Source organism: Triturus cristatus, chromosome 12 (genome assembly GCF_964204655.1).
Source record: "Triturus cristatus chromosome 12, aTriCri1.1, whole genome shotgun sequence".
NCBI lineage: Eukaryota > Metazoa > Chordata > Amphibia > Caudata > Salamandridae > Triturus > Triturus cristatus.
Genome location: NC_140595.1, coordinates 695205529 through 695233018, shown reverse-complemented (window position 1 = coordinate 695233018; position 27490 = coordinate 695205529). Strand labels below are relative to the sequence as shown.

At 44.3% G+C, this 27490-nt stretch overlaps 2 protein-coding genes across 3 annotated transcripts in view; both read right to left on the bottom strand.

The window, feature by feature from the left end:
- Positions 1 to 27490, bottom strand: part of TRIM56 (tripartite motif containing 56) — a 132699-nt gene that overhangs the window by 48755 nt on the left and 56454 nt on the right. Inside the window, exon 1 of one of the 2 annotated variants that reach the window (XM_085638053.1) lies at positions 24398 to 24821. The exons of the other annotated variant lie outside the window; for it this stretch is intronic. The gene's annotated coding sequence lies outside the window, so the exon portion shown is untranslated. Of the gene's footprint in view, positions 1 to 24397; positions 24822 to 27490 lie in introns of those variants that run through there. 2 annotated transcript variants of the gene reach the window in all.
- LOC146780117 (uncharacterized) lies at positions 1775 to 25644 on the bottom strand. The gene is made up of 3 exons (XM_085637120.1): positions 25116 to 25644; positions 18028 to 18150; positions 1775 to 2956 (listed from the first exon to the last, which is right to left on the bottom strand). The coding sequence occupies exons 1-3, from the start codon at positions 25642 to 25644 to the stop codon at positions 1935 to 1937; spliced, it is 1674 nt and encodes a 557-aa protein (XP_085493246.1). The 3' UTR covers positions 1775 to 1934.

Genomic DNA, 27490 nt, shown 5'->3' with positions numbered 1-27490 from the left:
CTGATCTCATATGACCAACCCAACTACATACACACCACAACCATTCATAAAGTCACCGTCCACCTGGTGGTTACAGTATATTGGCACAAAAACTCATTAGAGATAATAGTAGTTGCAATTTCCTGAAACAGTTTATTATACATTTTTCAAAAAAAGGGGAAGATTTTTTTTTTGCTGAATTAAAAACCTTTATATCAAAGGATGATAATGAAAATTGTATTACAATAATAAAAACATTTGGGGCCATATGTAGGTAGCTAAATACCGGTCGGTAACGGACGAAATTCGGTAAATATCATTTTACCGACCGGTAATTAGGCGAATGAGATGTAGGAGGCCAAAAAGAAGGATTCGGTAATTATGAATCGGTAAATACCGATTCATCTTTACCGAATTCTAAATTACCGAATTCTTATTTACCGAATCGGTAAATAGGAAATGGTAAAACGAGAAAAGAGATGTAGGTAAATTCGGTATTACCGAATTTCATGAAATTCGGTATTTAAGAGTCTGTAATTAACACTGAGTGAAAGCAGGTGGTAATCAGCTACAGTGCATATAAGCAATCCCAAAATGCAACAGCGTGATCACCATGGCGGCTCTGTATGTGATTGCAAGGCGCCTACGTCTACAGGCAGCAGGTGTGAGGATTTGGAGACGGGAGGAGCGCATTTACAGACAGCCCATCACACTCTTCCAACAGACTGAGGCTGAGATACATGAAAGGTACAGGCTACACCCCCAAACCATCATGGATCTGATAAGGGACTTGCACCCACTCCTGGACCATCCAACAACAAGGGCGCAGGCCATACCAACACATGTGCAGGTGCTCTGTAGCCTCCATCTACTCGCATCTGGCAGTTACCAGGGGGTGATAGCTGCGGTAGGCGGGGTATCCCAGAGTTGGCTGTCCCGTTTCTTCAGGAAGTTCCTGGATGCCATGATGCAGAGAATGCAACACTACATTAGCTTCCCAAACACACAGGCTGAACTACTTAAAACCAAGACAGACTTTTACCAGATGGCACAGTTCCCGCATGTCATAGGCTGTATTGATGGCACACACATTCCAATCTGCCCACCAGCAGCCACTGAGTATATCTACAGGAACAGAAAGTCCACCCACTCCATAAATGTGCAGGTAATCTGCGATGCTGCCAACATAATTACTGACATCGTAGCAAAATTTCCTGGGAGCACCCACAACTCCTACATCTTCCAGAACAGTGGGATCTACACACGCCTGGTTGCGGGACAATTTGGAGAAGGATACCTGCTAGGTAAATCACTGTGACACTCCCTTATACTTACCGCAGATGAATGTGTATTGGTGTATGTGACTAATGGCACCCTCTTTCTCACCTAGGCGATAGTGCATATGCCGTGCGGTCATTTATCCTCACTCCCTACCTACACCCGTCAACCCTGAGTGAGAGACGATACAATGTGGCACACAAATCAACAGGCAACGTGGTGGAGCACACGTTTGGACTATTGAAAAGCAGGTTCCGCTGCCTCCACAAAAGCGGAGGCGCACGCCAGTACACACCCATCATCTGCTGCAAGATCATTGCTACTTGTGCAATGCTGCACGACCTTGCCACAAAGAAAGGTACAGAAGTGGAAATAACAGATTTTGAGGAGAATGATGATGAATTTGCACAGCCAGAGCCCAATGCAGCAGGAGTGCCAGCAGCAACAGATGGGAGAGAGAGACGGGCAGAGATCACATGCAACTATTTCTAAGTAAGTAAGGAGACACAGCCAGTTGTTGGATGCAATGACGTAGTTTTAATTTGTGGGCACTATGCCACAACACAAACGGCCAAACTGGGCTATCAAATTGGTGACATCCATAGTAGGAAGTCATGGGTTACTTCACCCAACTCTGTCCTGGAAGTGTGTGCTGCATCAGCGTCTGCGGCCACGCACTACAGTGCGGGATGCCAGTGACTGACTGTCCTCACTGGCTGTGGGACCAGTGGCAGCCCCATGCCGTCTGCTGCTCCTCCGTGTGTCTGTGACAGGGGGGTAATGCTGCTCCGACTGGTCGTGTCCTCGCTGTCCACAACATCCAAAGCACCAGTATTGCCAGATTGGCTCATCAGCAGCACCTCAAGAGCAGTGGTCACCTTAACCAGCCCCCTAGAAACATCAGTGCTGCAGTGCGCAAGCCCCTCCTGCATGGCCACGGAGCGCCTGCAGAACAGAGAAGTGGCAGTAGCTAGTCGGTTCACTGCCCTCGTATGGTGCTCCATTTTCTGCCTCTCCCTTCGCCGTGTTGCTCTGTCCTCATCCATTTTACTGCACAGCAGCATCACAGGCTGGGACATGTCCCGCATGCCCGAAGCCATCTCCCACATGCCCTCAGCCATTGAGGAAATTCCCCTGTCAATGTTGCTCATTTTTTCATTGAGGCACTTCATTTGTCGTTCTACCGACTGTATTGCCTTGCCTTGTAGGCACTGCACCTTCACCATGGTTGCCTCCAGCCCTCCGAAGACACCATGGCTCTCACCCTGTGGAGGTGGACTGCTCACACGAGCCCTGCGGCGGCGTCTGGCACCTGTGTGTGCTCCCTCAACGGTGGACAGCACACCAGCATTGCTATCATCCAGTGGCACAGTCGTTGTTTCATCCCCCCTCGAGTCTTCTGAGGAGGACTCGGACACATGCAGTCTGGCAACAGCACGCCTCCTAGGTCTCACCACTTCAGGTGGTGTTGATGCTGGTGAGGCTAGCAGTAGTGGCGATGCTGGCTGTGGTGGCGTGGCTGGCTGTGTTGGCGAGCCTGGCTGTGGTGGTGAGGCTGGCTGTGGTGGTGAGGCTGGCTGTGGTGGTGAGGCTGGCTGTGGTGGTGTTGTGTGCCCTGCACTCGTGGTGGCCTTCTCGGTGATGTGCTTCCGGGGTGCCCTCTCTCCCTTCTCCTGAGCAGTCCTGCGCGATGTCTCACCTGTGGACAGAAACTTTACATTAGCTCAGTGTACCTGCAGCCCTGCATTGCTCACATCATAATACATTTCTGCAACACTATCTCATTGTCCTCTGCCTGATTATCGCAGATGTGTGTCACATGCCTTGTTGTTCGGTGCGATTCCTGTCATGATAGGGGTTTCACTGACTACATCACCCATAATGCATTGCTGGTCTGAACAAAAACCTGTACTGGAGTGGGAATCACATAGCCCAATTGGGGATTTGGGATAGGGGAAGGGGGGGCACAATGCTGCGCATGCTTCTTACCTTTTTTGGTAGCAGCTCTGGCAGAGCTGTCTGCATCCCCAATCCCAACGACACTTTCAGGCTCTATCGTGGACTCCACGAGCTGCTCAAGTTCAGTCAGGGCAGGAGCCCTGTTCCTTCCTCCTCCTGTCTGGCTGGCCTGTTTTTTCAGATCAGCCATCTTCCTCTTGGTGATGATCCGGATATCATACCACCGCTTCTTGAGCACATCAATGTCCCGGGGGTCACTCCAATAGCATTTACCTGCGACTGGATTCCTTGCCAGATCCTTCTTTTTTCCGATTCTGCAACTTGCAGGGACTGCTTTCCAAAAAGCTTATTGTGCTGCTTCACCACCTCCTCCTCAAGTACCTGCAGTTCCTTCAGGCTGAATATCATTTTCCTCTTCCTTTCACCTCCATCTGTGTCCTGGCTGGCCATTGTGCAGGATCAGTTGACAATGTTCAGGCACTGGCTCTGTTGCACTCCTCAGCACTCCCAGCCTCTTCAGAGGGTTCTGATTGTGTGCACCTGCCTGGGTGTGGCCACTTTCTGGTTGGGAGGGGTGGGGGTTGCACATGATTGGCTGATTCCTCAATTGATGTGTTTTTGAAATTCCGATTCGGTAAATTCCGATTCGGTAAATACCGATTCGGTAAATACCGATTCTGGAATACCGGTCGGTATTGTGGAATCGGTAACCATTTTCAGAATTTTACCGAATCGGAAAAAATTACCGAAAAATTGGGTACATACGAAATGCCGATTTCTAAATACCGATTCGGTAAAATTCGGTATTTAGGAATCGGTAAATTTAACTTACCTACATATGGCCCTTGGTCACAATAGTAACATCTAGGACGATGTCCGTACAGCCGGGTTTATGGCAACAAAAAACGGGGCGTTGACGCGTTTCGAAGGCTTTATCTCAATCCACCTTCTTTCTCAAGACTGAAACATTATAACCTCCCGTTCATTGTGAATTTATCAGTGGGTAAACGATATGTCACTATCATAGTCATTGGGCGCTCTCATCCATTTACACAAGTCAATGGTTTTTGGTAAAATCTCATAAGTAAGGAAGGAACTTGTTGTTGTGAGATGACCCCAATTATAGCTCTAATGGTTCCATCGGTCATATCCTGTATGTTAAGGCGTCTTGTACAAAATCAATAACGTCTCCCAGCCTTTGCTATTTATGTTAACGTCGGGAAATACTTTTCTTTTAGCAAATCTGTTCCTTATTGCAACGTCTTCAAATCTTTTTCGTATTAGAGCAAATTCAATTTGAGCTCTCTCTTAGATTGAGAAACGGCGGTCCCTCGATCCGTCCTGGTTTATTTATTAAAGTTTTATAAATAAACCAGGACGAATCGTTGGACCATTTAACTCTCGTGTTTTTTGTTTAAAATTGTTTTTAATTGATACTATTGTAGCATTCTTTTTAAATCTCCTGAAGGAAGACAACATCTGCTTTGTGTCTTTGAATGTAGTGCAAGACCTGTTTCCTTTTTCGTGTATTGTTTAATCCCCTGGTGTTCCAAGTGACTAGCGTTTGCTCTGTAAAATCGGCCAGCTTACCCTGCGTGGTCATGTGGTGCACTTAGTAATGTCGGGTGTGTGTGTGTCTAGATTTAAGGCAAGCGGAAAACAGCAACCATAACAAGCAACCAACATAACTTTCCCCCTTAATCCAATGATCCCTACCCCCAACACCCACCCGCCTCCCATCCCTGCTAGATCCAGAACAGGGATGTCCCAGCATAGCTAAGGTACTGAACATAGATAAGAGTAAGAGAGAAATAAAGAGAAGGAATATAATAGACATTCCTATCAACATTTCAACAAAGAAAGTGAAACACACTAAGGGGGTGACAATGCTACACCAGTTACCCAACCTTGTAGGAGATTTCAAAGTCTAAAACAAAACATTATTTTTGCCATGTTTCCAGTTTCAGGGCACTAGTACAGATCTCAAACCTTTATACATTATTCAGCCCATATATATTATACATGCGTTACTGGTGACCATGCGTGCAGGTAGCATTTATTCCGTGGAGAATAGATCAACACTTGCCCCGGAGCCACTATTAGATGGAGAGTCTTTAGACAGTTCCCTTCTACACACCCCACGGGTCTCCGAGTGTTTGCGGCAGAACTCCTGCACTGCTACAGGAGTGTCAAAAAGTTGAGCTCTAGCCTCCACCACAACACGAAGTTGGGCAGGGTAGATCATGCAATATTTGAGGCCCAGATTCCGTAGTGTGGCCTTGACCCCCGTATATTTCCATCTGGCCTCCTGCACCATGGCCGTGAAATCAGGATACAGAGATCGACGATCCCTACCAAGTCAGCTGGCCCTTCTCTCTTGCCAGTCGCAACGAGGTATCTCTGTCGCAGTAGTTAAGCAGCCAGGCAATTAGTGGGCTGGGGGGGACATCCAGGATTAGGGTCGGGGCCCAGAGTCCAGTTGGCACATTCCACTAGGAAGGAGGTTGTAAAGGACTCCTTACCTAATAGAACAGACAGTAGAGTTTCTACAACGTGGTCCAAGCAGCCAGTATTTGTAGTTTCTGGAACCCCCAGTATACGAATATTATTGCATCTGCTCCTCTCCTCCAAATCTTTGTTCTTCATTGCAACTGTTTTGAGGAGTTTTTCCATCCAATCTATACACTTGGTCGATTTTGCAGCGGCGTCCTTAAGGTCAGACACTCTACCTTCAACGGTGTCCAGACGTTTCTCATGCATGTCAATACGGGCCCCCATTTTGTCTAGACGTTTTTCCAAGCAGTCAAAGCGTCCATCTAGGGCCTTGAAGCCAGCCCTGAGCTCCACCATTAGGGTGTCTGATCTGGCCGGTTCAGACTCGACATGGGCCACCGCGCCTCCTCCCTCGGCCATGCCTGCACTGGGGTCCGTGCCCCAGTACCTTGGTTTGCCAAGCTGTAGTTGCCTTTGCTTGGGGTCTCTACAGACCATTGCTTTTGCTGATACTGCCATTCGGTGGGCCCCTAGCAGTCAGGTCCCCCAGGGCATAGGCCATCCGAAGAGGGCCGTCACCAGTAGTGTTGCCTGCAGCTCCAGAGAATGTACCAATGTGCCCAGCACTCTCCACTGTGTTTGAATGTCCTGGAGAGAAGGGGGAGCGATCAACGAGCCCCCAGGCCCCACAGCAATTTAGTGGCTAAGAAAGCATCTGCCACTCACCCGTACAAGGGTTCCCTTCCTGCAGAAAAACAATTTGGAAAATGCAGTTTTTCAACTTCTATGTGTGCTGCATTAGCACACATAGAAGTTGAAAAATGGCATTGTTTCAATGATTGTTTGTGTGCAGGAAGGGAACCCTTCCTGAACAAAAACAATCATTAGAGGTGATTTCCTCGTTCTATAGGTGCTGCAAAATGCAGTTTGGATAGAAAGAGGAAAAGAAAACAAAGAGAAATTAACACATTTCTCCTCGCTGCACCTCCCTACGCTCCCCTGGGAAAGTGTAGCATTCACACGCATTTTCAGATTTACGATTCCTCGTAAATCTGGAAATGTGTCTGGTTCCATGGGTGTTGCGTGGCAACACTCACAGCAACACCCATGGAACACCCTTCCCATGCAAAATGCTGCGAGCAAAGGGGCCATATTTACAAGGACAGGAAAAGTCATGCAGCGTGGCTTTTCCTGTCCTTGTAAATATGGAGTAGTTAAATGTGCCACTAGTATGGCACAAAATGTGAAGCACCGGTGGTGCAAAGGGCTTGTAAATCTACCCCTATGAGTCAATGGATAGCCGTTCATAGAGGTATATACAAAAACATCAGCAATGTGTATAAAATAGAACTAGCTGCCTTTTGTTTTAGCTACTCCAAGTCGGGTAATATCACAACCCTAGTAAAATTTAGCCAAATTAAGAGAGAATGGTGAAGAATGTACATTTTTTTCACAGCAACAACAGGCTGCCATTATTCTTCAAAGCCAGTCCCTCTGATGCTACTGGACACTGGCCACTTTGTGGCTAGTGGCAGCGTTGCCTCCTGCCGCTGCTCTGCCACTGAGACCTTGCCGAAGCTCACAGAGCCAAGCCACCACCATCCTCCATGTCTGTCTTATTTTACTGTTTGCTGTAAAGTCGTCTCTGGCTACAGTAAATGCATCTGTTACATAGAGCTCCAATAAGGTGCACTGAAGCACCTAGTACTGGGGCAGCGTGCTCTGGGCGCATATGAGACGGACTGCTTTAAAAGCCGCCCCTATCCTCCAACCTAGGGTAAGCATCAAAATCAACATCTCATCCCACATTTTCAGAGGGAAACTCATAATTGCCATTATATACAATATTGTTATCTATTGGGTTTGATAAATACCGCACCAGTAACAAACCATTCGTACCCAAGGCCTTACTCATGTAGATCCCACTGCACAGAGATAACGCCTTTCGTCCTCTGAGGGCAAATAAGGAGTCTCATTAGGTTGGGTAACAATACAGATCTGTTATCAGTCATTACCACAGCTGTAAATGCATTACTAATGGAAATGGCATTCACAAAAAACACCACCACAAGCAGTGGCAACCACCTCTTAGAATAGAGCCAGCCCTTAGGCCATATCTAAAAGGCGTCGAACCATAACTAGCTGCCACCATATGAATGGCAAACCAGGTTATGTATGGCCAGTAAACACTCAAGAAATTACAGAGATGTTTGATTTGCAAACTCCCTATCAACGCTCCTGCAATTTCTGGCTGCCAACACTTTGTATCAAAAGCAGTTACTTTTTATCTCCAGCAAACTTGTGTTTACATTTGGGAATTAATGCCTACCCCCAGTGGCCTGAGGTAATTCCAGTAATGCAGACACAGTGTAGGATAATGATATGCAGAAACACGTCATCACTAGGGTTCCGCCCATCGACTCCACATCCTGGCATCATGCATGCTCTTCCTAACTTTCTTTCCCCAGTAAGAAATGTACACAGAGAGAAAGGACCAGAGACACAGATTTGGGCATTTGGGGTCCCTAAATGTGGAAGTTGTTCTCTGGCAGGGAACAGAGGCCAGGGCTTCGGCTGACTTGGCCAGCTGGCGGTCATCCCAACTATGAATGACCCTCGACCTGTTGGCACAGCTTTATGGGTTAATCATTTCCCCTGCTTATGATCCTTTGCCTACAATTCACAGCTGCAAAATGATGTTTTTCCTGTGATCAATGAAGTGGCTGTTCCACTTTTTATCCACAGCCCAAGGCCTCTTCTAAAAATCTACATATCCATTCAGAAGTATTTTCTGGTCATACCATTCCCTTAGACACACTATCCTCGTGTGATGGGTGTTTTCCCTTTCTTCATCATCTGGGCCATCTTTTGTCGCTGGTCCAGAACGTTCTGCACAATGTCACTCATCAGAGTCATCCGGATCTCTTCACATTCTTCCCTCATCAGAGCAAGGAAGCTGCAGACTGGATGTCTATAAGGGGAAACAGCCTTTACAACTAAGACTTTACCATGCAATGCCATTGCCACCCAGCCTTTACCATGCCGGTAAGTACCACACAGGTGAGTAATTGTGCCTTTATGCCTGCGTCAAGGGGGAGTCCCATAGGTGGCACATGGATGTTACTGTGCTAGCACCCTTGGTTGTTTGTGCAAACCCTGTCTACTAACATTAGTAGACAAGTTTTTGCACCAAAAATCAGTGCCACTTGAAAGAAGGTGATAAAAGGAGTAATGCTTTCATATCTATTTTCTTTTCCAAATGTGCATGTGTGCGTCACTGTACAGCACTCATACAAAGTAGGAAATGTTGTAAAGTCAGTCTAAGCATAGTATTTTGTACTAGAAGGATACACTTCCAGTACAAAACCTATACTAGACTCATGCAGACACCTTTGCACTAAGATGTAAAGGTGTATGCATGGCACCCGGCGTCCTGATTATGTGCCGGCTTTAGGGAGAGAGGAGGAAAGAGCCATATCTCAATGGATACGGTGCTGTCCTTCTTGCTCCCTCTAACACAGCACAGAAAGTTTGGGTGCAGCGCTGAGTTGTGTGAGAGTTTTGTAAATCTGGGCCCTGGTTTCTTAAGTCATAGACACAGACTTAATATTGTCTCCTACGCCAATGACACCCAGCTGATTCTCTCCATCAAAGATGAACCCACAGCCACCAAGAGCAACATCCACAATGGGATGAAGGCAGTCGCCACCAGGATGAAGGACAGCTGCCTCAAGCTTAACTCATACAAAACCAAAGTCCTCATCCTGGGCTCCACCCCCTTCGGCTGGGATGACTCCTGGTGGCCAGCAGCTCTCCAAACCCCCCACATACATGGACCACGCACAAAACCTCAACATCATCCTAGACTCCTTGCTCTCAATGAACCACCAAATCAATGTAGTTTCATCCTCCTGCTTCCACACACTCTGCCTGCTTCATAAGATTTTCAAGTGGATTCCTACCGAGTCCAGGAAAATGGTCACCCATATGCTCATCAGCAGCAGACTCGGCTATGGCAACGCACTCTACGCTGGCACCACCCAGAAACTTCTAAAGAAATTGCAGAACATCCAGAACACCTCAGCCGGACTCATCCTGAACATCCCATGCCGCATCCGCATCACTGACCACCTGAGAGACCTTCACTGGTTACCTATCAACAAAAGAATTACATTCAAGCTCCTCACACACACCTACAAAGCCCTCCACAATGCTAGACCGTCATACCTCAAACACCACCTCTCCTTCTACACTCCCACCAAACATCTCCGCTCAGCCAAACTGGCCATCACCACCATCCATGGATCCGCAAGACCTCGGCTGGAGGAAGATCCTTCTCCTACCTCGAGGCGAAGACCTAGAACTCCTTGCCTCTGCACCTCAGGCAATCACCATGCTGCCGCAATTCAGGAAAGACCTCGAGACCTGGCTCTTCGACTTAACTGCAGATCCACCCCCTCCCCACTCAGCGTCTTGACACCCTTACGTGCAAGTAGTCGCGCTTTACAAGAAACCTGATTGATTAACTGATAGATTCCAATCTGAAAATGCAAAAGTCAAGAGTTCGCAAAATTCCTTAGGGATCATAGCATTTATGGAAATGTTGTAATATTGATTGTAGTGGAAGACTTTTATTACAGATTTGGAGCACTTAACATCTTGTTTGTAACATATGCAAATATTGCAATGTTGAGTACTATCATATATTATCTGGCCTGCCTTTGCAAGTTTGCTTTTGTTTTCAGGCTACAATTCTGCACCCGGAACATTCTAATTTTATAGTTTCATACATTTTGGTGGACAACAAGAATGTATGTACGGGCTTGTTCCCAACCTCCTGAGAGGGGATTATAATCCCAAAGCTTTCTTAGGCAGTCATAAATATGTTTACGCCTCTGTTGGGTTTATATTTCTTCTTCACAGGGTGCACTTTCCCTGTTTGCACCACTGCGCACCTTTTAAAAGGTGCACTAGGCAGAACCAGGGAAAATGTGCCCTATTATGCAGAATTTACTGACCTCGTGATAGCCGTGAATGCGCGCCTGCCGTGGGGGCAGTGCATTCAAGTGAAATTTGCAGCAGCTGTTTAAAAGCTGCTCCATGTTTCACAGGGTAGGCTGAAGCCCACCTGCAGTTTCAAGAGAGGAGATAGAGGGCCTTGCAGTGAGGGACTGCCCCGGCCTGCAAGGGGATGTCTGAGGGCTCCATGGGACTCACTCCCCCCTCTACAGAGCGGAAATAAGGATCTCACTAACAGTGCGCCACTTTTTTGTGGTGCATCTTCAGTTCACCTCCTGACAGCTTCTTTGCCCTTGCACCTGCATCTATAATATGGCACGGGGACAGCGGCATAGAGGTTCCCTCCACAAATGAGGGAATGCGCTCTCGAGATAACTATGGCACTGTATGAGCACCAGCGCAAACAATATTGTAGAAGGGACTGCACAAGTGTCTGCAGCCCCTTCTGTAATACCAAAGATGTGTGATCTGGGTGCGCACAAAGCGGGCACACATGCCCATTGCACCCCAAGGGCACTTTGTGTAATACGGCCCCAGGAATACTTATTCACCATCAATATACTACCAAGATCTAATTTCAATAAATGTGTGTTTTTGGTATCATGGATGCTCTTAAACAATGGACCAAATATTGGGAACACAGAAAATCCTAGGATTAAAAATGGGAAGCTTCTCAACCACTTATATTTTACACTCAATATGTGTCCTTCAGTATGACTAGGATTTTAATTAATTGTGAAAGGTGTGTTTCTGGAAAACATTGCATAGCATTGATAATCAAAGCAATTTTTGAGTCTTTGAACCACAGCTTGAGGTCTCGTGTTACCAGACATACAGCTATAGCATATCTACATAACAAAGTTAAATAAATGCAGTTGATCAACGAATGAGAGGTCTTGTCACCTGGTTTATCAATTGAGTCCTATGTTAAATTTAGGGGGTGATACACAAAGAGCAGATCAATAGAGGAAGTATTATTGACACTCTATTTTTAGTACTCTGCCAGTTGTAAGGAGCATGTTTGCCTAAAGTGCTCCCATCCACATCAGTTTAGCAGTTTCAGCATCAAAAGCAACCAGTGGGTCGCCATGCCAAGGCAGCCTGCTGATCATGCTTTTTTGTTCTACACTAAGAAAACCCTTAAGCAGGGGTTTCTCTCTATGAGCAAAAGTAAACAAATGTTCCTTGTGCTCCCCGAGCATTTATCCAGGGTCTGGAATACCATGCATGGCAGTCCAGACAGAAACAATCAGTGGTGAAGCGCCATCCCAACCAGGACAGACCTGTGACACTTGCTGCTAGGAAAAGGTTTCTGACAGCACAGCCAGCTGAAGAACCGCTGTCTGCAAACAAGGCGTTCACCCACAATGAAGTGGAGGAACTGCGTTTGGTGGAGCAAAAACTCAGCTCATTTATGCCAGAACTCCCACTCTGCTGAACACTCAGGGGCTTATTCACAAGCCCCTTGCGCCACAGGTGCATAATTTTTTTGAGGGGAAAAGGTGATGCACCAGCAGCACAAGGGGCTTGTGAATATGGCCCACAGGCCCAATGTACTTAAAGATTAAGAAGTGCACAAGTCACATGTGTCATCTATGATGGCAACGTGCTTTGAATCATTTGATGCTCCAAGTAGGAGCAACCTGGTACTTTTTTCATCTTTACGTGCCCAGCATCCACTGGTTTAATTGGGAAATCCCTAGGCATTGCAGGACATCACATGAATTAAAAACAACACAGAAGTTGAACAGGTCTATACTACCTGCCACTCAAAGTTAAAGGGCGGGATATCAAGTTGTGACTAGAACGAGAATCTGTCATTCAGCTAGGACAATTTCAACAGAGAAACTGAAAAGATCAAAAAAAATCCCATCATCGACCCCATTGGCCAAACTCATCATCTGGGATAGTGACAGCTACCATCCTCCTAAGCGGCAACAACAGGAAAAAATTCCCTTGCCGTGTTAAGGGTTGAGCTGTATGTCTCTCAGTCACTTCAATATGTTGAACAATGTACCAACTGCAGGAGAGGGGATAAAGTGTATGAAAGGTAAATTATGTGATTTAAAATTGTCTACCATGCAGCTATCATAATTTTATTAGAGCTACAATGGTGACAAAATTAAAAAGCGTAATTGGCCTTTGACATAATAGGCCACGATACTACCAAGATTACTAAAAGCAGGCCAACATGTTTCTGCCCAACTGACCATACTAGATCGGGCATTCGTCAGGACCATAAGTAGACATCTATACACTGTGAGAAAAACGTGAAAAACAAGAGAAACGTGATCATACAATTCCTGTTAATCCTTAGATACCAACACAGGAGAGTTGTCACCTAAAAATAAACAATAAAAGTTATTGGTACAGTTTGTCAGTGAAATTATCACTAGCACAACTTTTAACAGTCACAATTGCTTAGTACCGAGGTAATGCGCCCAAAGTTTGACGCCATCACGATCGTGCAACACTCATAAGCAATTAAGAACTTACCCTGCTCTGCTAGGGTGTGTGCCTCACCTCACTTATTGCAGCACAATGCGTGAAGCACCGCTCTATGAAGGTAATGAATAAACACACCAGTAAGAAAAACTTTTTACCTAACATGGTGCCTCCCTTCTTATAGAAATTTTGCAGCAAACCAATGTGGGCCCCAATTGCCTCACTGAAAAGACATTTACACCCATCATTCCAAATTTCTACATGGACTCAATATTTATGGGTAGATAGTGGATAAAGCCCCTGAGTCCCAGAGAAATCGACTTTTTAATAGGTTAGCGTAGAGTCGTCTGATGAATTGAAACGGCAATCGACTCATACAGTTTGTTGAAACCATGCAAATGGCAACCCAATTCTATCATTAGGGCACACTCCTCTCTGGTGCCCATGAGGCTCACTGATACGATATTATTTAAGGTTCCCAAAATTCTAGCATGATCACAGAAACTTTCGTAGACATCATTTCTATATATTCAAGATGGCAACAGAACATTCTCGGAGAAGCTTACCTCTCCGTCGGTTGCTCCCGGCATCCAGGGCTACAATCAGAGGCCCGGAGTGCCGGCATCTCACCATTTTTATTTTCACTGGTGCCTGACGGGCGCATGTTCAATTACGTAACGTAAAACACGCCACGTTTGATGGGAATTGTAGTCGGAGGCCCGGAGTGTCGGCATATCACCTTTTTCGTCAATGTCTGAACGCGCGCTTGACGTGGCGATGCTTCATTACGCAACGTATAACGCGCTGTGTTAGATGGGAAGTATAGTTCCCAGACCGATTAAGTTACGGAGGTGATCCTCGCTATATTTAATACACGCGAAACAAATGCGTGCAGAATCCCTTCATAACACCTATTAAGTTCGTCCCAATTTTATCTATATTGTACCTTAACGTCATCCTTCTGTGGCCAAATAAAATACCTAAAGAATTGCATCACCAATCGTTATACCTATGTGTTAGATGTGTCACCTCCCTACTCTCATTCCCAATCTTACAGCTGTATCAGTAGTTATTATAGGCTATTCAAAGTAAGGTCCAGGGTATGTCACCTTTCTCAAGGTCATCCCGATATACCTCAGATGGCACGGGCACATGATCTGGTATATCACGCGCTCACTGTTACAGTTAGTGTGGCCAGTCAGTCTCCATGGTCTAATGGTGCCAATGTCTATTTGAGTTGTATGTTCTGTCTGTGGGCATGCTGTACAAAACCCACATGGATAGTGGCCCTCTACTGGTGGCATATCCCAGAGCCTTTGAGTATATGAAACCACTTTGTTCTGTGGTCTCGTGTGTACCAAAGTATCCCTCAAACTTCTGGCCCGTGCCATCTGAGGTATATGGGGATGACCTTGAGAAAGGTCAAGACTCGTATTGCAGAACATAAGAGCACAATCCGGTGCAATAAACAGTCTACAAAGCTTACATCACACTTCCTTACATTGAAACACAAAGCGGAAGATATGAGATGGGTTGTGTTGGAGAAACCATATATACCCCCTCATGTTACAGACCTAAAAACATACTTATTTAGAAAGGAGCAACGCTGGATTTTTAGGGTGTCAAGTAGTGAACAGGGACTGAATGATGACATACCCTGGACCTTACTTTGAATAGCCTATAATAACTACTGATACAGCTGTAAGATTGGGAAGGAGAGTAGAGAGGTGACAGGTAGATTTTGGTTTGATTTTATACCGCCACATCCCCTCTCCCGCTCTGTATATGGTTATTTATCCTTCCTTTCCCTCCTCCTCTACAGGACCTTTCGTAAGTTTGTTTACTAAGACTTAGCATCTAACACATAGGTATAACGATTGGTGATGCAATTCTGTAGGTATTTTATTTGGCCACAGAAGGATGACGTTAAGGTACAATATAGATAAAATTGAGACGAACTTAATAGGTGTTATGACGGGATTTTTAACGAAATACATTTTTTTCTGCACGCATTTGTTTCGCGTGTATTAAATATAGCGAGGATCACCTCCATAACTTATTCTGTCTGAGAACTATACTTCCCATCTAACACAGCGCGTTATAAGTTGCGTAATGAAGCATCGCAACGTCAAGCGCGCGTTCAGACATTGACGAAAAAGGTGAGATGTCGACACTCCGGACCTCCGACTACAATTCCCATCAAACGTGGCGTGTTTTACGTTACGTAATTGAACATGCGCCCGTCAGGCACCAGTGAAAATAAAAATGATGAGATGCCGGCACTCCGGGCCTCTGATTGTAGCCCTGGATGCCGGGAGCAACCGACGGAGAGGTAAGCTTCTCCGAGAATGTTCTGTTGCCATCTTGAATATATAGAAATAATGTCTAAGAAAGTTTCTGTGATCATGCTAGAATTTTGGGAACCTTAAATAATATCGTATCAGTGAGCCTCATGGGCACCAGAGAGGAGTGTGCCCTAATGATAGAATTGGGTTGCCATTCGCATGGTTTCAACAAACTGTATGAGTCGATTGCCGTTTCAATTTATCAGGCGACTCTACGCTAACCTATTAAAAAGTCGATTTCTCTGGGACTCAGGGGCTTTATTCACTACCTACCCATAAATATTGAGTCCATGTAGAAATTTGGAATGATGGGTGTAAATGTCTTTTCAGCGAGGCAATTGGGGCCCACATTGGTTTGCTGCAAAATTTCTTGGAGCATTATGTTATAAGAAGGGAGGCACCATGTTAGGTAAAAAGTTTTTCTTACTGGTGTGTTTATCCATTACCTTCATAGAGCGGTGCTTCACGCCTCGTGCTGCAATAAGTGAGGTGAGGCACACACCCTAGCAGAGCAGGGTAAGTTCTTAATTGCTTATGAGTGTTGCACGATCGTGATGGCGTCAAACTTTGGGCGCATTACCTCGGTACTAAGCAATTGTGACTGTTAAAAGTTGTGCTAGTGATAATTTCACTGACAAACTGTACCAATAACTTTTATTGTTTATTTTTAGGTGACAACTCTCCTGTGTTTGTATCTAAGGATTAACAGGAATTGTCTGATCACTTTTCTCTTGTTTTTCACGTTTTTCTCACAGTGTATATATGTCTACTTATGGTCCTGACGAATGCCCGATCTAGTATGGTCAGTTGGGCAGAAACATGTTGGCCTGCTTTTAGTAATCTTGGTAGTATCGTGGCCTATTATGTCAAAGGCCAATTACGCTTTTTAATTTTGTCACCATTGTAGCTCTAATAAAATTATGATAGCTGCATGGTAGACAATTTTAAATCCCATAATTTACCTTTCATACACTTTATCCCATCTCCTGCAGTTGGTACATTGTTCAACATATTGAAGTGACTGTGAGACATACAGCTCAACCCTTAATACGGCAAGGGAATTTTTTCCTGTTGTTGCCGCTTAGAAGGATGGTAGCTGTCACTATCCCAGATGATGAGTTTAGCCAATGGGGGATTTTTTCGGATCTTTTCCGTTTCTCTGTTGAAATTGTCCTAGCTGAATGAGAGATTTTCGTTCTAGTCACAACTTGATATCCCGCCCTTTAACTTTGAGTGGCAGGTAGTATAAACCTGTTCAACTTCTGTGTTGTTTGTACTGGTATATTGTGGGGATAAAGTTGAACTATAGGTCTCTAAATATCCGTCCCCTGGACCCTTATTTAAAACTGTGTTGTGTCATCACATGAAATAACCTACATTAGAGTAAAATAACCGGATGACACCATCAGAGACAGTGGATGAAATAAGATAGGGCCCTTTGGGCATTGTACCTGCCCATAACCTCCCAAACATATCTCATCATCATTGGATCTAGCTATGCTATAGTGTTGTTGGTTAGTGCTCCAGCCACAGCGGCATTTCCAAACCCTCCGATGTTTGCGAGTAAGTCAATCCTAGTCAGAGACAGGGGCGGCTCCTCCGCTATAGCGGAGGAGCGTCGCGGCAATGACAGCACACTCAAAAATGTGAAAAATAAAACAATAATAAAATGGGCTTAAACCTGTTTTATTGTTGGTTTTTTACTTGTGCTGAGTCTTGTGGGCGGGGTCAGTGTGATGACAGGCACTGATGGGGAGTGATATGTGCTCTGCCTTTACTCCCCATTTGGGTTTGGCCGGCCGTCTTAGGCCGGCCAAACCTACATGTGCACTGAAGCTCTCTCCAATACAAGCTGCATTGCTAGGTTAGAGGGAGGGAGCATGCACAGGCTCCCAGTCCCTCTGGGAGCACAAATCATTGGTGCTCAAGCCAATCCAATGAGAGCAGCTTCAGGATTGGCCGCAGTGCAGTCTGGGAGCCTGTGCCTGCCTGCAGTGGAGTGGATAAGAGAGGAGCAGAACAGCGGCAGCTTCAGGTAAGTTCTTTTTTAATTTTACAATTCTGTCCCCCATCCCCCCTCCCCGAATCCCCGCCTCCTTTCCCTGGCACGAGCCGCTCCTGGTCAGAGAAGTGGAATTATAATCAGGTTCCACCAATGCTGCCCTGGAAAGTGTGCTACACACATTGGAAGATGCGCACTCCAGAATAGCCACTCCAGAATATCGATGGGATACAAAATCGACGGCAAAATATCGAAAAAATATCGACAATTAAATGTGTCTTGATTTTCTATACCTAACTTTATACATACTATGCTGTACATGTATCTTCAAGGTACATAAATCTGGAGCTAAGAATGTAAATCTGCTTGTTCTGCTCAAAGATCTGCGCTGGGTGCATGTGCAGTAAGGAGCTACTTTCCACATCACCAAACCACAATGTCAAGTCAATTGAAATCTACGTTAGGGATCAGACAAAACAGAAACTCCGATTGAGTGCTGGCACCTACCTCTCCAAAAGCAGCCTGTCAGAGCAGCGTGAGTCCTGTGCTTGTTGCATAAAGTACGGTTTGCATCAGTCTTATGCAGCTGCCCTTGCACAGAGGTCTGGCGCTGACAAGACCCGGGGTTCTCTTACGGACACGCTAGGTCGGAAACGATTGCTACAGTCTTTCATCACGTGAGTGGCACCGCCCAGAGAAGCAAGGAATCGAAACCTACGGCACCAGGTCATCCCTTCAGAGAAGGTGTTGTGCAGCCGTTCCCCAGGGCAGGACGGAGGGCAGGACCGGTTAAACTGCTTTGACAGATGATCTGCGTACACATCATCCCTGCCTCGCTTCCAAGACAACTTGTAATAACTGGCACAGCTGCTAAGTTTTTATCTACATGTATGTGACATTTCTGTGGCTGCACTGGAGTTGTGTGCGGCGCCAGCCTCCCTCATGCACGGCACTTTGGCCCTCGTTCCACTTGCCCTGAAAATCGCGATTCGAGCAAACATGGGAGCCATTGCAGTCATAACAAATTGCAGTAATGCTGCACCATGTGGGCTTCTGCATTTTCGATTTTCTCCGGCTAAAGTCCATGCCAGACTTTGTTTATGTGGTCTGACACCTCCATGTCATTAGTTTCGGTACATGAAAGGGGATACGCCCACATTCTGATGCGATGCTTACATCTCCAGCTCTGCTTCATTTTTCCATATAAAGTTCCTCCGTGAAACTGTTGACAACGAAAGTAGCAAAACTACAAATCCCAGAGTTCAATTGAAACAAGCTTTCACAAAGCCAGTAGTTCTAGTTTTATATTAGGATCTTGGTAATTGATGGGCTGCGTGTATGTGTTGTTTCTATGTCGTTGTAAGGAGAGGTGAGTCGGTGAATGCAGGAGCTGTGTGAATGTTTCATGTGGGCAAATGTGTCTGGATTTCTAACATTTTATCAATGGTTTTCAAAAACAAATTTAGGACAAGCTTCGTGATCATTTTCATTGGAGCACATTCACTCTCAAAGGGAAACAACGTTTACCTTGCGGATTTTACACCGCAATGGAATCACAACGCGTCGTTACAACGATCGCGTTGTTACAACGCAGTGCCATTACTACATAAGTCGTTACAACGACTTGCGCTAGATGGCGCTCTAGACTAAGGAATAATATGATTTACTATTCCAACACCTTCCCTAGAGTTGTGCACAATGGAGCTGGAATTGTAAATCATACTATTCCTAAGTCCAGCGCGCCATCTAGCGCAAGCCGTTTTAGCGGCTTGCGTTGTGATGGCACTACGTTGTAACAACACGGTCGTTGTAACGTCCGCGTTGTGATTGCATCGATGTGTAAAAACCGCGATGTAAAGTGTCATATTCTCTTTGTTGTAAGGAAATATTATTTTTAGTGTGATTTATGTGGATTTTGCCTTTCCCAGCTTTCCCAGTAAAACATTTAGACCCTGAAGAATAAATTCTGATACAGGCAGCAAATGGAGTTAGAGGCCAAATCGTTGTGAGTTTCATTGAAAAACTCGCAGCTCCAATGTTTCCTTTTTTTTTTTTAATCTCTTTATTAAGATTTTTATCCCCCATTTCCACCATGAGAAATCAGTACAGGTACATAATATCATACAGCAAACAATATCCACAAAAAATTATGCTACTTGAGGCAAAAAGCAGATCTTAGAAAACAAGAAGCGTACAAATAACAGCAAGTGCGAAAAAAATAAAAAAATAAAAACAAGAGAAAAAGCAACAGAAAAAAAGAAAAAAGAAAAGAAACAGGGAATGAAAGGGAAAGAAAACACAAGAGGCACTCCCATGAGACATTAAGGAAACACTAATTCACAATTCTTATCAACCATCATTATCTTCCCAAACCAATAGGTAAGATTATATTGATTCCTTCCATTTTATTAAAGGTGCCCAAATATATTTACCCAATAATTTCGCTTTTTTTCCCTTCCTTTCATAAATTGCACTTTCTTTGTTTTTAAGTTTGAGTTTATTAAAGTAAAAAGAAAAGGGGGGAGGGGGGTACAATCAATCATGGTAAATATTACATATAATAAGCAATACAATGGGGACTCTCAATAAAAGTAAATATGACAAGCATGAAAAATACAAACAAACCTATATATAAGAAAATATCATATGATACAATAGAAACAATGTCATAACAAAGGGTAACACTATAGCAGAAAAAAAAAAAAAAATCAACCAACTCATGGCGGCTTACGTACTTCAACAGTGTCAAGGTCTGGAGAAGCATGTGTTGGGGCAAAGGAGGAGAGATAGGATACCACAGGTGACCAAAGCAGGTCACGCTTAACTGCTAGGGAAATGGGAGATACGAAATTGGTATCTAAACGATGGTGGAAGCAAACTGCATTCCACCAAGAGTGATAGGAGACGTTTGCAACCTGTTTCCAATTAGAGGTAATGGTATGAAAAGCCACAGCAATTAAGAGGTCAAGTAATAGATAGTGGGGAGGCGATCGCGGGAGACTTGGTGATAGGGAACCTAGAAAAACTTGCAGAGGGGAGAAGGGAATTTGAAAATGAAATATCGTTTGTATTTGCGCCCAGACCAGGTGCCAAAATTTGGAGATAGGGGGGCACTCAAACAACATATGTTTGAGATCTGCAACAGGACAGGGACATGACCAACAAGTAGGAGATGTGTCAGGTGAAAAGCGAGATAAAATGTGTGGGGTACATAAAGATCTAGTATAAATAAAGTATAAAGTTTGGGTAGTATTAGCAGCTCTAGAGGTTTTATGAAGTTTAGTCCATATTTTGTCCTAGAAAGACAAAGGCCAGTCCTGGGTAAGATCCAATTCCCATGCAGTCTCAATTTTAGATTTTAATCTATTAGTGGAGAATCGAAAAGAATTATAGATAGCAGAGGCCGATGGAGATGTCTCCAATAATGAGGAGGTAGCTTTGCGATCCAAAGGAACAGTGTTAGATGGGGCCAAGGAATGAAGATATGAAGTCAAGACTGGAAGTAGGGCAATGTATTGTGATTGAGCAGAGGAGGGCAGTGAAAAAGAGGATTTAATATCTTGAAAAGAGAGAGGAGTGTCTTGGGTAATTAGTTGGGAGATTCAACACAGTCCTTTAGAGTACCATGACTTCCAAAAAATAGTACGATTACGTATTTTGAAGAGAGAGTTATACCATATAGGCTGCTCATGAAGGGAGAGAAGAGACGGGTAAGATGATGATAAATAAGGAAGAAGAAGAGTGCGAGAGTGTGAGATAGTAGGAGAGCGAAAGCGAACCAAGGGAGATGTGAAAGATAAATACTAACGAAAAGTAAAAGGGGAAAGAAAAGAGGATTCCATACTTAACCAGACGGGTGGATAATACGGAAGGTCAGAAGAGAACCATCGGATCGATTGCTTCAAAGAGAAAGCTCGATGGTATTCTCTGAAATCCGGAAAACGTACGCCAGATTGGGACTTATCTTTGCGTAGAGAAGCTAAAGCAATCCGGGAGCGTTTACCATTCCATAGGAATTTCAACAACAGGGAATCAAACCGTCTAAAGAAAGAAACTGGAATATGTACTGGAAGCATGGAAATGGTATATAGAAGAAGAGGTGATAACATCATTTTTATGGAATTAAGCCGACCCCACCAGGACAGAAAGAGCGGGTTCCAACGTTGAATAGCCGTGTCCATTTTCTTGAAGATATAATCGAAGTTAAATTTGAGTGTGTCAGACAGGAGAGGGGCGAACCAAACACCCAGATATTTGATCTTAGATGGCTGCCAAGAGAAACCTGTTTGGGAAAAGAGATGTTTTTGACAGAGAGGGTTTAGGGGAAGAATCTCGCATTTATCAGCATTAAGACGGTAGCCAGAAACCGCGGAGAAGGAGGACATTTGTTGAAGGAAAGAGGGAATAGAGGAAATAGGATCAAGGCAGTAAAGAAGAATATCATCAGCGTAGACCGACATTTTGACCTGACGTGAACCAAAATTAAACCCAGAAATACTGTTAATCCATACGAATTCTAGTAAGAAAGGGTTCCAGGGCTAGAACAAAAAGTAATGGGGATAGAGGACAGCCTTGTCGTACTCCCCTGTGTAATGAGAAGTAATCCGAGGTCATTCCGTTGACAAAAATAGAGGCCTGGGGATTAGAATAGAGTAAGGAAATGATAGATATGAATTTGGGGGTAAAGCCGATCCAGCGTAAGGCCTGAAACATAAAATCCCAACCAATCCTGTCAAAAGCCTTCTCCGCGTCTAAAGAAATAGCCGCGAAGGGAAGTGACAAAGAGGTAGCCTTGCTAAGAATATTAAGAAAAACACGGGAGTTGTCAGATGCGAGACGGCCCTTGACAAAACCCGATTGTTCAGGATCAATAAGGTCGGGTAAGAGGGGATCCATGCGTAGTGCCAATAATTTTGCCAAAATTTTGTAATCTGTATTAACCAGAGAAATTGGTCTGTAGTTTTTACATAACGAGTGGTCCTTATCTTCCTTGGGAATTAGACAGATTAAAGCCTGTTGAAAGGAGCCACTGGAAGATCCCGCCGCAAGGAAGGATTGGAATAAGAGTAATAATTTAGGGAGGAGTAGGGAGGCGAAATGACTGTAAAATTCAATAGTGAATCCATCAGGGCCTGGGGATTTACCATGTCGTAATTTAGAAACTGCAAGAGAAATTTCAAGGGGCGTAATGTCCCGATCCAGATCCGTAAAATCCACATGAGAGGTCGAGGGGGGAGGAATTGAGTGAAAATATGAAAGGAGATCCGTAGTTTCCGGAGTGTGTTCGGGGGTATAAAGATTGTCATAAAATTTAACAAACTCAGAAAGAATATCTTTATCCTTGAAGCACGAAATCCCAGAGGAAGTCTTAATGGACTCAATCTTTGAACGCTCCTTCCTTATCTTTAAGTAATTAGCCAAAAGTTTCCCCATTTTGTTTTTGCCTCCATAATATCTGGAATTACATTTTAATAAAAGATTAGAGGCAGCATCAGTTGTAAACCTATTGAAGGAGATTTTTGCATCAATAAGTTTTTTAAGAGAAGCCTCAAAATTAGAAGCATGATAATCAAGCTCCAAAGTCTTAATATTGGCTAAAATGCTTGTAGACTTGGCCTCTCGAAGTTTCTTGCGACTAGCCACAAAATTAATAATAAAACCCCTAGAGGCTGCTTTAAAAGAATCCCAAACAGAAACAAAAGAGGAGTCAGGGGTATGGTTGAGAAGAAAAAATTCCGTGGCGAAGGCAGTAAATTTAGAACAAAAAGTCGAATCTGTAAGCAAAGCATTATTGAAACGCCACCTGCCGGAGTGGGGGGAAAAAGGAAGTAGGTCTAGGTCCATATGAATTGGGGCATGGTCCGAGATTAGAATAGAACCAATATCTGAACGAATAGCGTGTTGGGATAAGGATTTGCTAAGGAAAATATGGTCAATACGGGACTGCGACTGATGAGGAGGGGAGTAAAAACTATATTCTCTGAGATCAGGATTACATAATCTCCAAATGTCCACCAGGGCATTATTTTGAAGGGTGTTAACAAATTGAGAGTGCATCCTAGAGGGGACAAATTTAACGTTGGAATGACGGTCAAGGAAGGGATCGATAATTTGATTACAGTCCCCCCCAAGAAGAATATAATCTCCAGAGAGGGAGGACAGCTTTGTTGAAATAGAGGGCCAAAAATATTTATCAATTCCAGTTGGGGCATACACATTAAAGAGAGTGATAGGAATATTATCAATAAGTAATGTAACAATAACCCACCTACCATCAATATCACATTCATGAGAAATTGAATAAACATTTAACTTTTTATGTAATAAAATCACAACACCATTTTTCTTGGAAACTGTGGGGGAGCATAACACATGACCCACCCAACAACGTTTAAGCTTCAAAGCCTCCGAATCAGAGAGGTGTGACTCCTGAAGGAGGGCAACATCAGATTTAAGTCTCGCTAAATGCGATAAAACCCTTTGTCTTTTAATGGGATTGCTTAAACCCTTAACATTCCATGATGTAACACGGAATGGAACAGCAAAGAGATACAACTGACAGCAACATGCTTGTTATTGCAGAAAAAATAATTTGAAAAAATTGAGAAAGTCTCAACAAAGTGATAAAGGGGAAGGAGCAAAGGGAGAAGGAGCGAAAAGGGGGAAAAGGGAAGAAAGGAAAAGAGAGAACCATTATGAGACTAATACTGAGTACAAAAAGAGGAAGAGACAAGGGGGGGAAAAGAGAGGAAAGGGGAAGCAAAAAGAGAGAGGAAAGAGAAAAAGGTAAGAAGTCAATTATAGAAAGAGAGACAGAGACAAAAATCAACAAAAAGACAGTACACGTTCGAGACGAACGACTGAGGAACATACTTACGGAACGAAAAATTCAAAAAACGAGGATGGGGCGATGGCGCCGGGAGACAGCGACGACAACAACCAGAACACACAGACAAACCTCAAATACCATGGATCCAATAGCGCACTGCGAAAAGAATAACATAACACATCAGGAAGAGGGAAGGCAATGTCTGTAGAAACAAAAAGGATATGCGATGAGAGGAAAAGACGTGTCACAGAAAAATAAGAAGTATTAACTACAGATGAGCTAAATTACACTTCATAACACCACAAAAGGGGGCACGTGATAGCAAAAACAACTGTCGGACAAGAAGACAGTCATGGTTTAACTAAACAAGAATGTTAACAAAGAGACAACAGAATCATAAACCATCGAATTCAAACAAGGAGAAGCAGAGTATGTCAACCAGGTCTGGATACATCCATAACGTCAGGGCCATGTTGTTGGAGAAACGCCTGTAAGGCCACAGGGTCTTCATACGTGATTGTTCTGTCCTTATAGGTGACCTTGAAGAGACAAGGATGTAGTAGACCATATCTGGCATTTAGGGCCCGCAGCTGAGGCCGCATGTCCAAAAATTTCTTCCTACGATCTGCAGTAGCCTTGGAGACATCTTGTGATAGATAGAGGCGATGACCCTCCCATATAATTTGTTTCTTGAGCTTGGCAGCTGAAAGGACCTGTAAGAGATCAGTGAATTGTAGAAACAGCATGATAACACCTCTGGGTTTACTAGTGGTCCTCGGGCCAAGGCGATGAGCTCTTTGAATATTTATGGAGGTTAAAGTTGGGGCGTCCAAGATCTTGGCCAGAAAGGATTGGAAGAAGGTGGTGGGGTTTGACCCTTCTGTAAGTTCTGGAAGGCCATAAAGGCGTAGATTATTTCTGCGATTTCTGTTTTCCAAATCCTCCGTCTGGCGCTTAAGTAGGAGAATCTCCTTTTCCATTGATGGAATGTGGGAAGAAGAAGATTGTAAGGAGTCTGTGTGGGATTCCAAGGACTGAACACGTGACTCCAAAGATGACCATTTCTCCTGCATGGCCTGCATGTTCTTGGTGGTAGCCTCCATGAAAGGTTTGAACGCACGGAGCTCCTCCAGAATTAGATCCATGGGAGCGGATGAAGAGATACTCTCTGGGGATGGTGGATCCTTCTTCAATCGTTTAGAAGAAGCGAGGGAAGAGGACAACTTCTCTTTATTGCGCGATTTAGGAATGGCTCCTCGTATTGGATCTGGTTTTGGTGTGATGGCGTCCGCCATATCTCGAGGAGAAGAATCCGAATCTGAGTCCCCAGGAAGTGGAGAGGGAGTGGACAACTTTAAATTCCTGAGTTTTCCCATGAAGAATCGTGCAAAAATCGACGATTACCGCCCCTAGGGAAGGCAAACAGAGATTCTGAGGATGCACGATATGACCGTGAAAGGAGCTTAGAGTCAGACACAGATCAGAAGGGCTATAAACGTGAGATGCCGTGACGATTCGGGGAGCCTGCTCTGATGTAACCTCTCTCATTGGTTATTGACCGTGACTCTTCAAAACTCGGAATGATGCAAAGACCAGGTATTAGACACATATGTCCTCTTATGCAATATCTGACTCCGTTCACTATAACATGACTTGGGTGCAATGAAAGACAAGAAAGTGCACCATATGGCAAGAAAAAGTTCTTTAAATTTATTCACACTCCTTGTTGAAGTTATCTGAAGTCTTAATAATTCATTTTCACTCCATTTGCAATAATCCACAAAATAAATTTGAAGAAGATTAAAGGTTGGATGCACCAAAAAATTGTTATATTCAAAGAACTAGGAGCAATTGGATATAAAGGACATTTTCCCCCACAGAGAGAATAAAGTAAAAAAACTCCACAGAAACCATTCCATTCCTGGTAATGAAATTATAGTTCTTGGGATGTTTGAGGCAAATGGACACTAGATGGCAGCAAAGAGTTAATAAGCAGAGAAAAAACGGTCACAAAAGTCATTTTCTGAGGGCTTGTTTAAACAAAGTTAGCTTCGTGAAGAAAATAGGTACTTATTATGTGAGGCAAGGAAGAGGCAGCCCATTACAACAGCAGACGGCAGCTCCAGGTAATTTAGAGGGTCGCAATTCAAGAAGAGCTCCGTGAGGGCAGTGCGTGATAAAATTCCTGTCAGCGCGCGAGCTGAAATGGCGGCCGTTAACGCTACAGAAGCGCTCGAGTAAACAAATAAAAATAACGGCTCTTACATGGTGGTCCCGTTATTGTAAAGTATATCGTTGCAGGCAGCTTCGCTTCCGACAAGCGGGACGCGCTAATAGAAGTTCGAATAAGCGGTCAGCACCGCATTAGGATCGTCGTTCTCCCCCGTGACCAGGGAGGTCAGGGAGTGTCCGCCATCTTCAACGGGCGCAAGCCACGCCCCCCCATAAATTGCACTTTCTATTGTATATATGGAAAGTAAGCGAGCTAGCCATTGTTGAAATGTAGGGGGGAGGGGATCTAACCAGGCAGGGGCAATGTTTATCCTTAAGACCGCCATAGCAATAAAAATAAATTGGTAAGCAGTCTCATCCTGATTTGAAGAACTTAATCCTAACAAAATAGTTTCATGGGTTAGTATTGTTTTTACCCCAAGTATATGATCTAAATATTTCATAATTGAATCCAACAATGCCTGCAGCCGAGGACAAGAAGCAAACATGTGCACCAGGTCCGCTTCCAGTCCCCCACATCGTGGGCATGAAGTCCCTGTCGAACCGCCCCATTGTGCTATTTTGGCCGGGGTATAATATAAAGAAAAAACTGTTTTAAAGTGTTGTGCCTGAAGCCCAGCCAAAAATAGAACTGACTGACCCATCTTTAAAGATTTCACAACTGTTCCGGGGGCAGCCCCCACTCGCTCAACCCACTTACCCTCATGTTTAATTAAGTCGTCTTGTTTCAGATTAATCAATTCTGCATAGATTAACTTGATCGTCCCCTTAGCACCCCTTTGCATGATATCAATTATACAATTACTAGCAAACCCACATGCCCCAACAATTTTCTTACAAAAAAAGCTACGAAGCAGCTCCAATGTTTCCCAATCACATTTCTCCAGATAAAAATAGTTTCCATGATCT

What these genes read in the sequence shown, in the direction of transcription:
- LOC146780117 (XM_085637120.1), bottom strand. Translation starts at nt 25,644, where the DNA reads ATGGCGGACGCCATCACACCAAAACCAGATCCAATACGAGGAGCCATT. An exon ending in CCTTGGCCCGAGGACCACTA is followed by an intron (nt 18,151 to 25,115) that starts GTAAACCCAGAG and finishes CGTGTCCGTAAG; the next exon opens with AGAACCCCGGGTCTTGTCAG. An exon ending in GACAGGCTGCTTTTGGAGAG is followed by an intron (nt 2,957 to 18,027) that starts GTAGGTGCCAGC and finishes TTCTGTCCACAG; the next exon opens with GTGAGACATCGCGCAGGACT.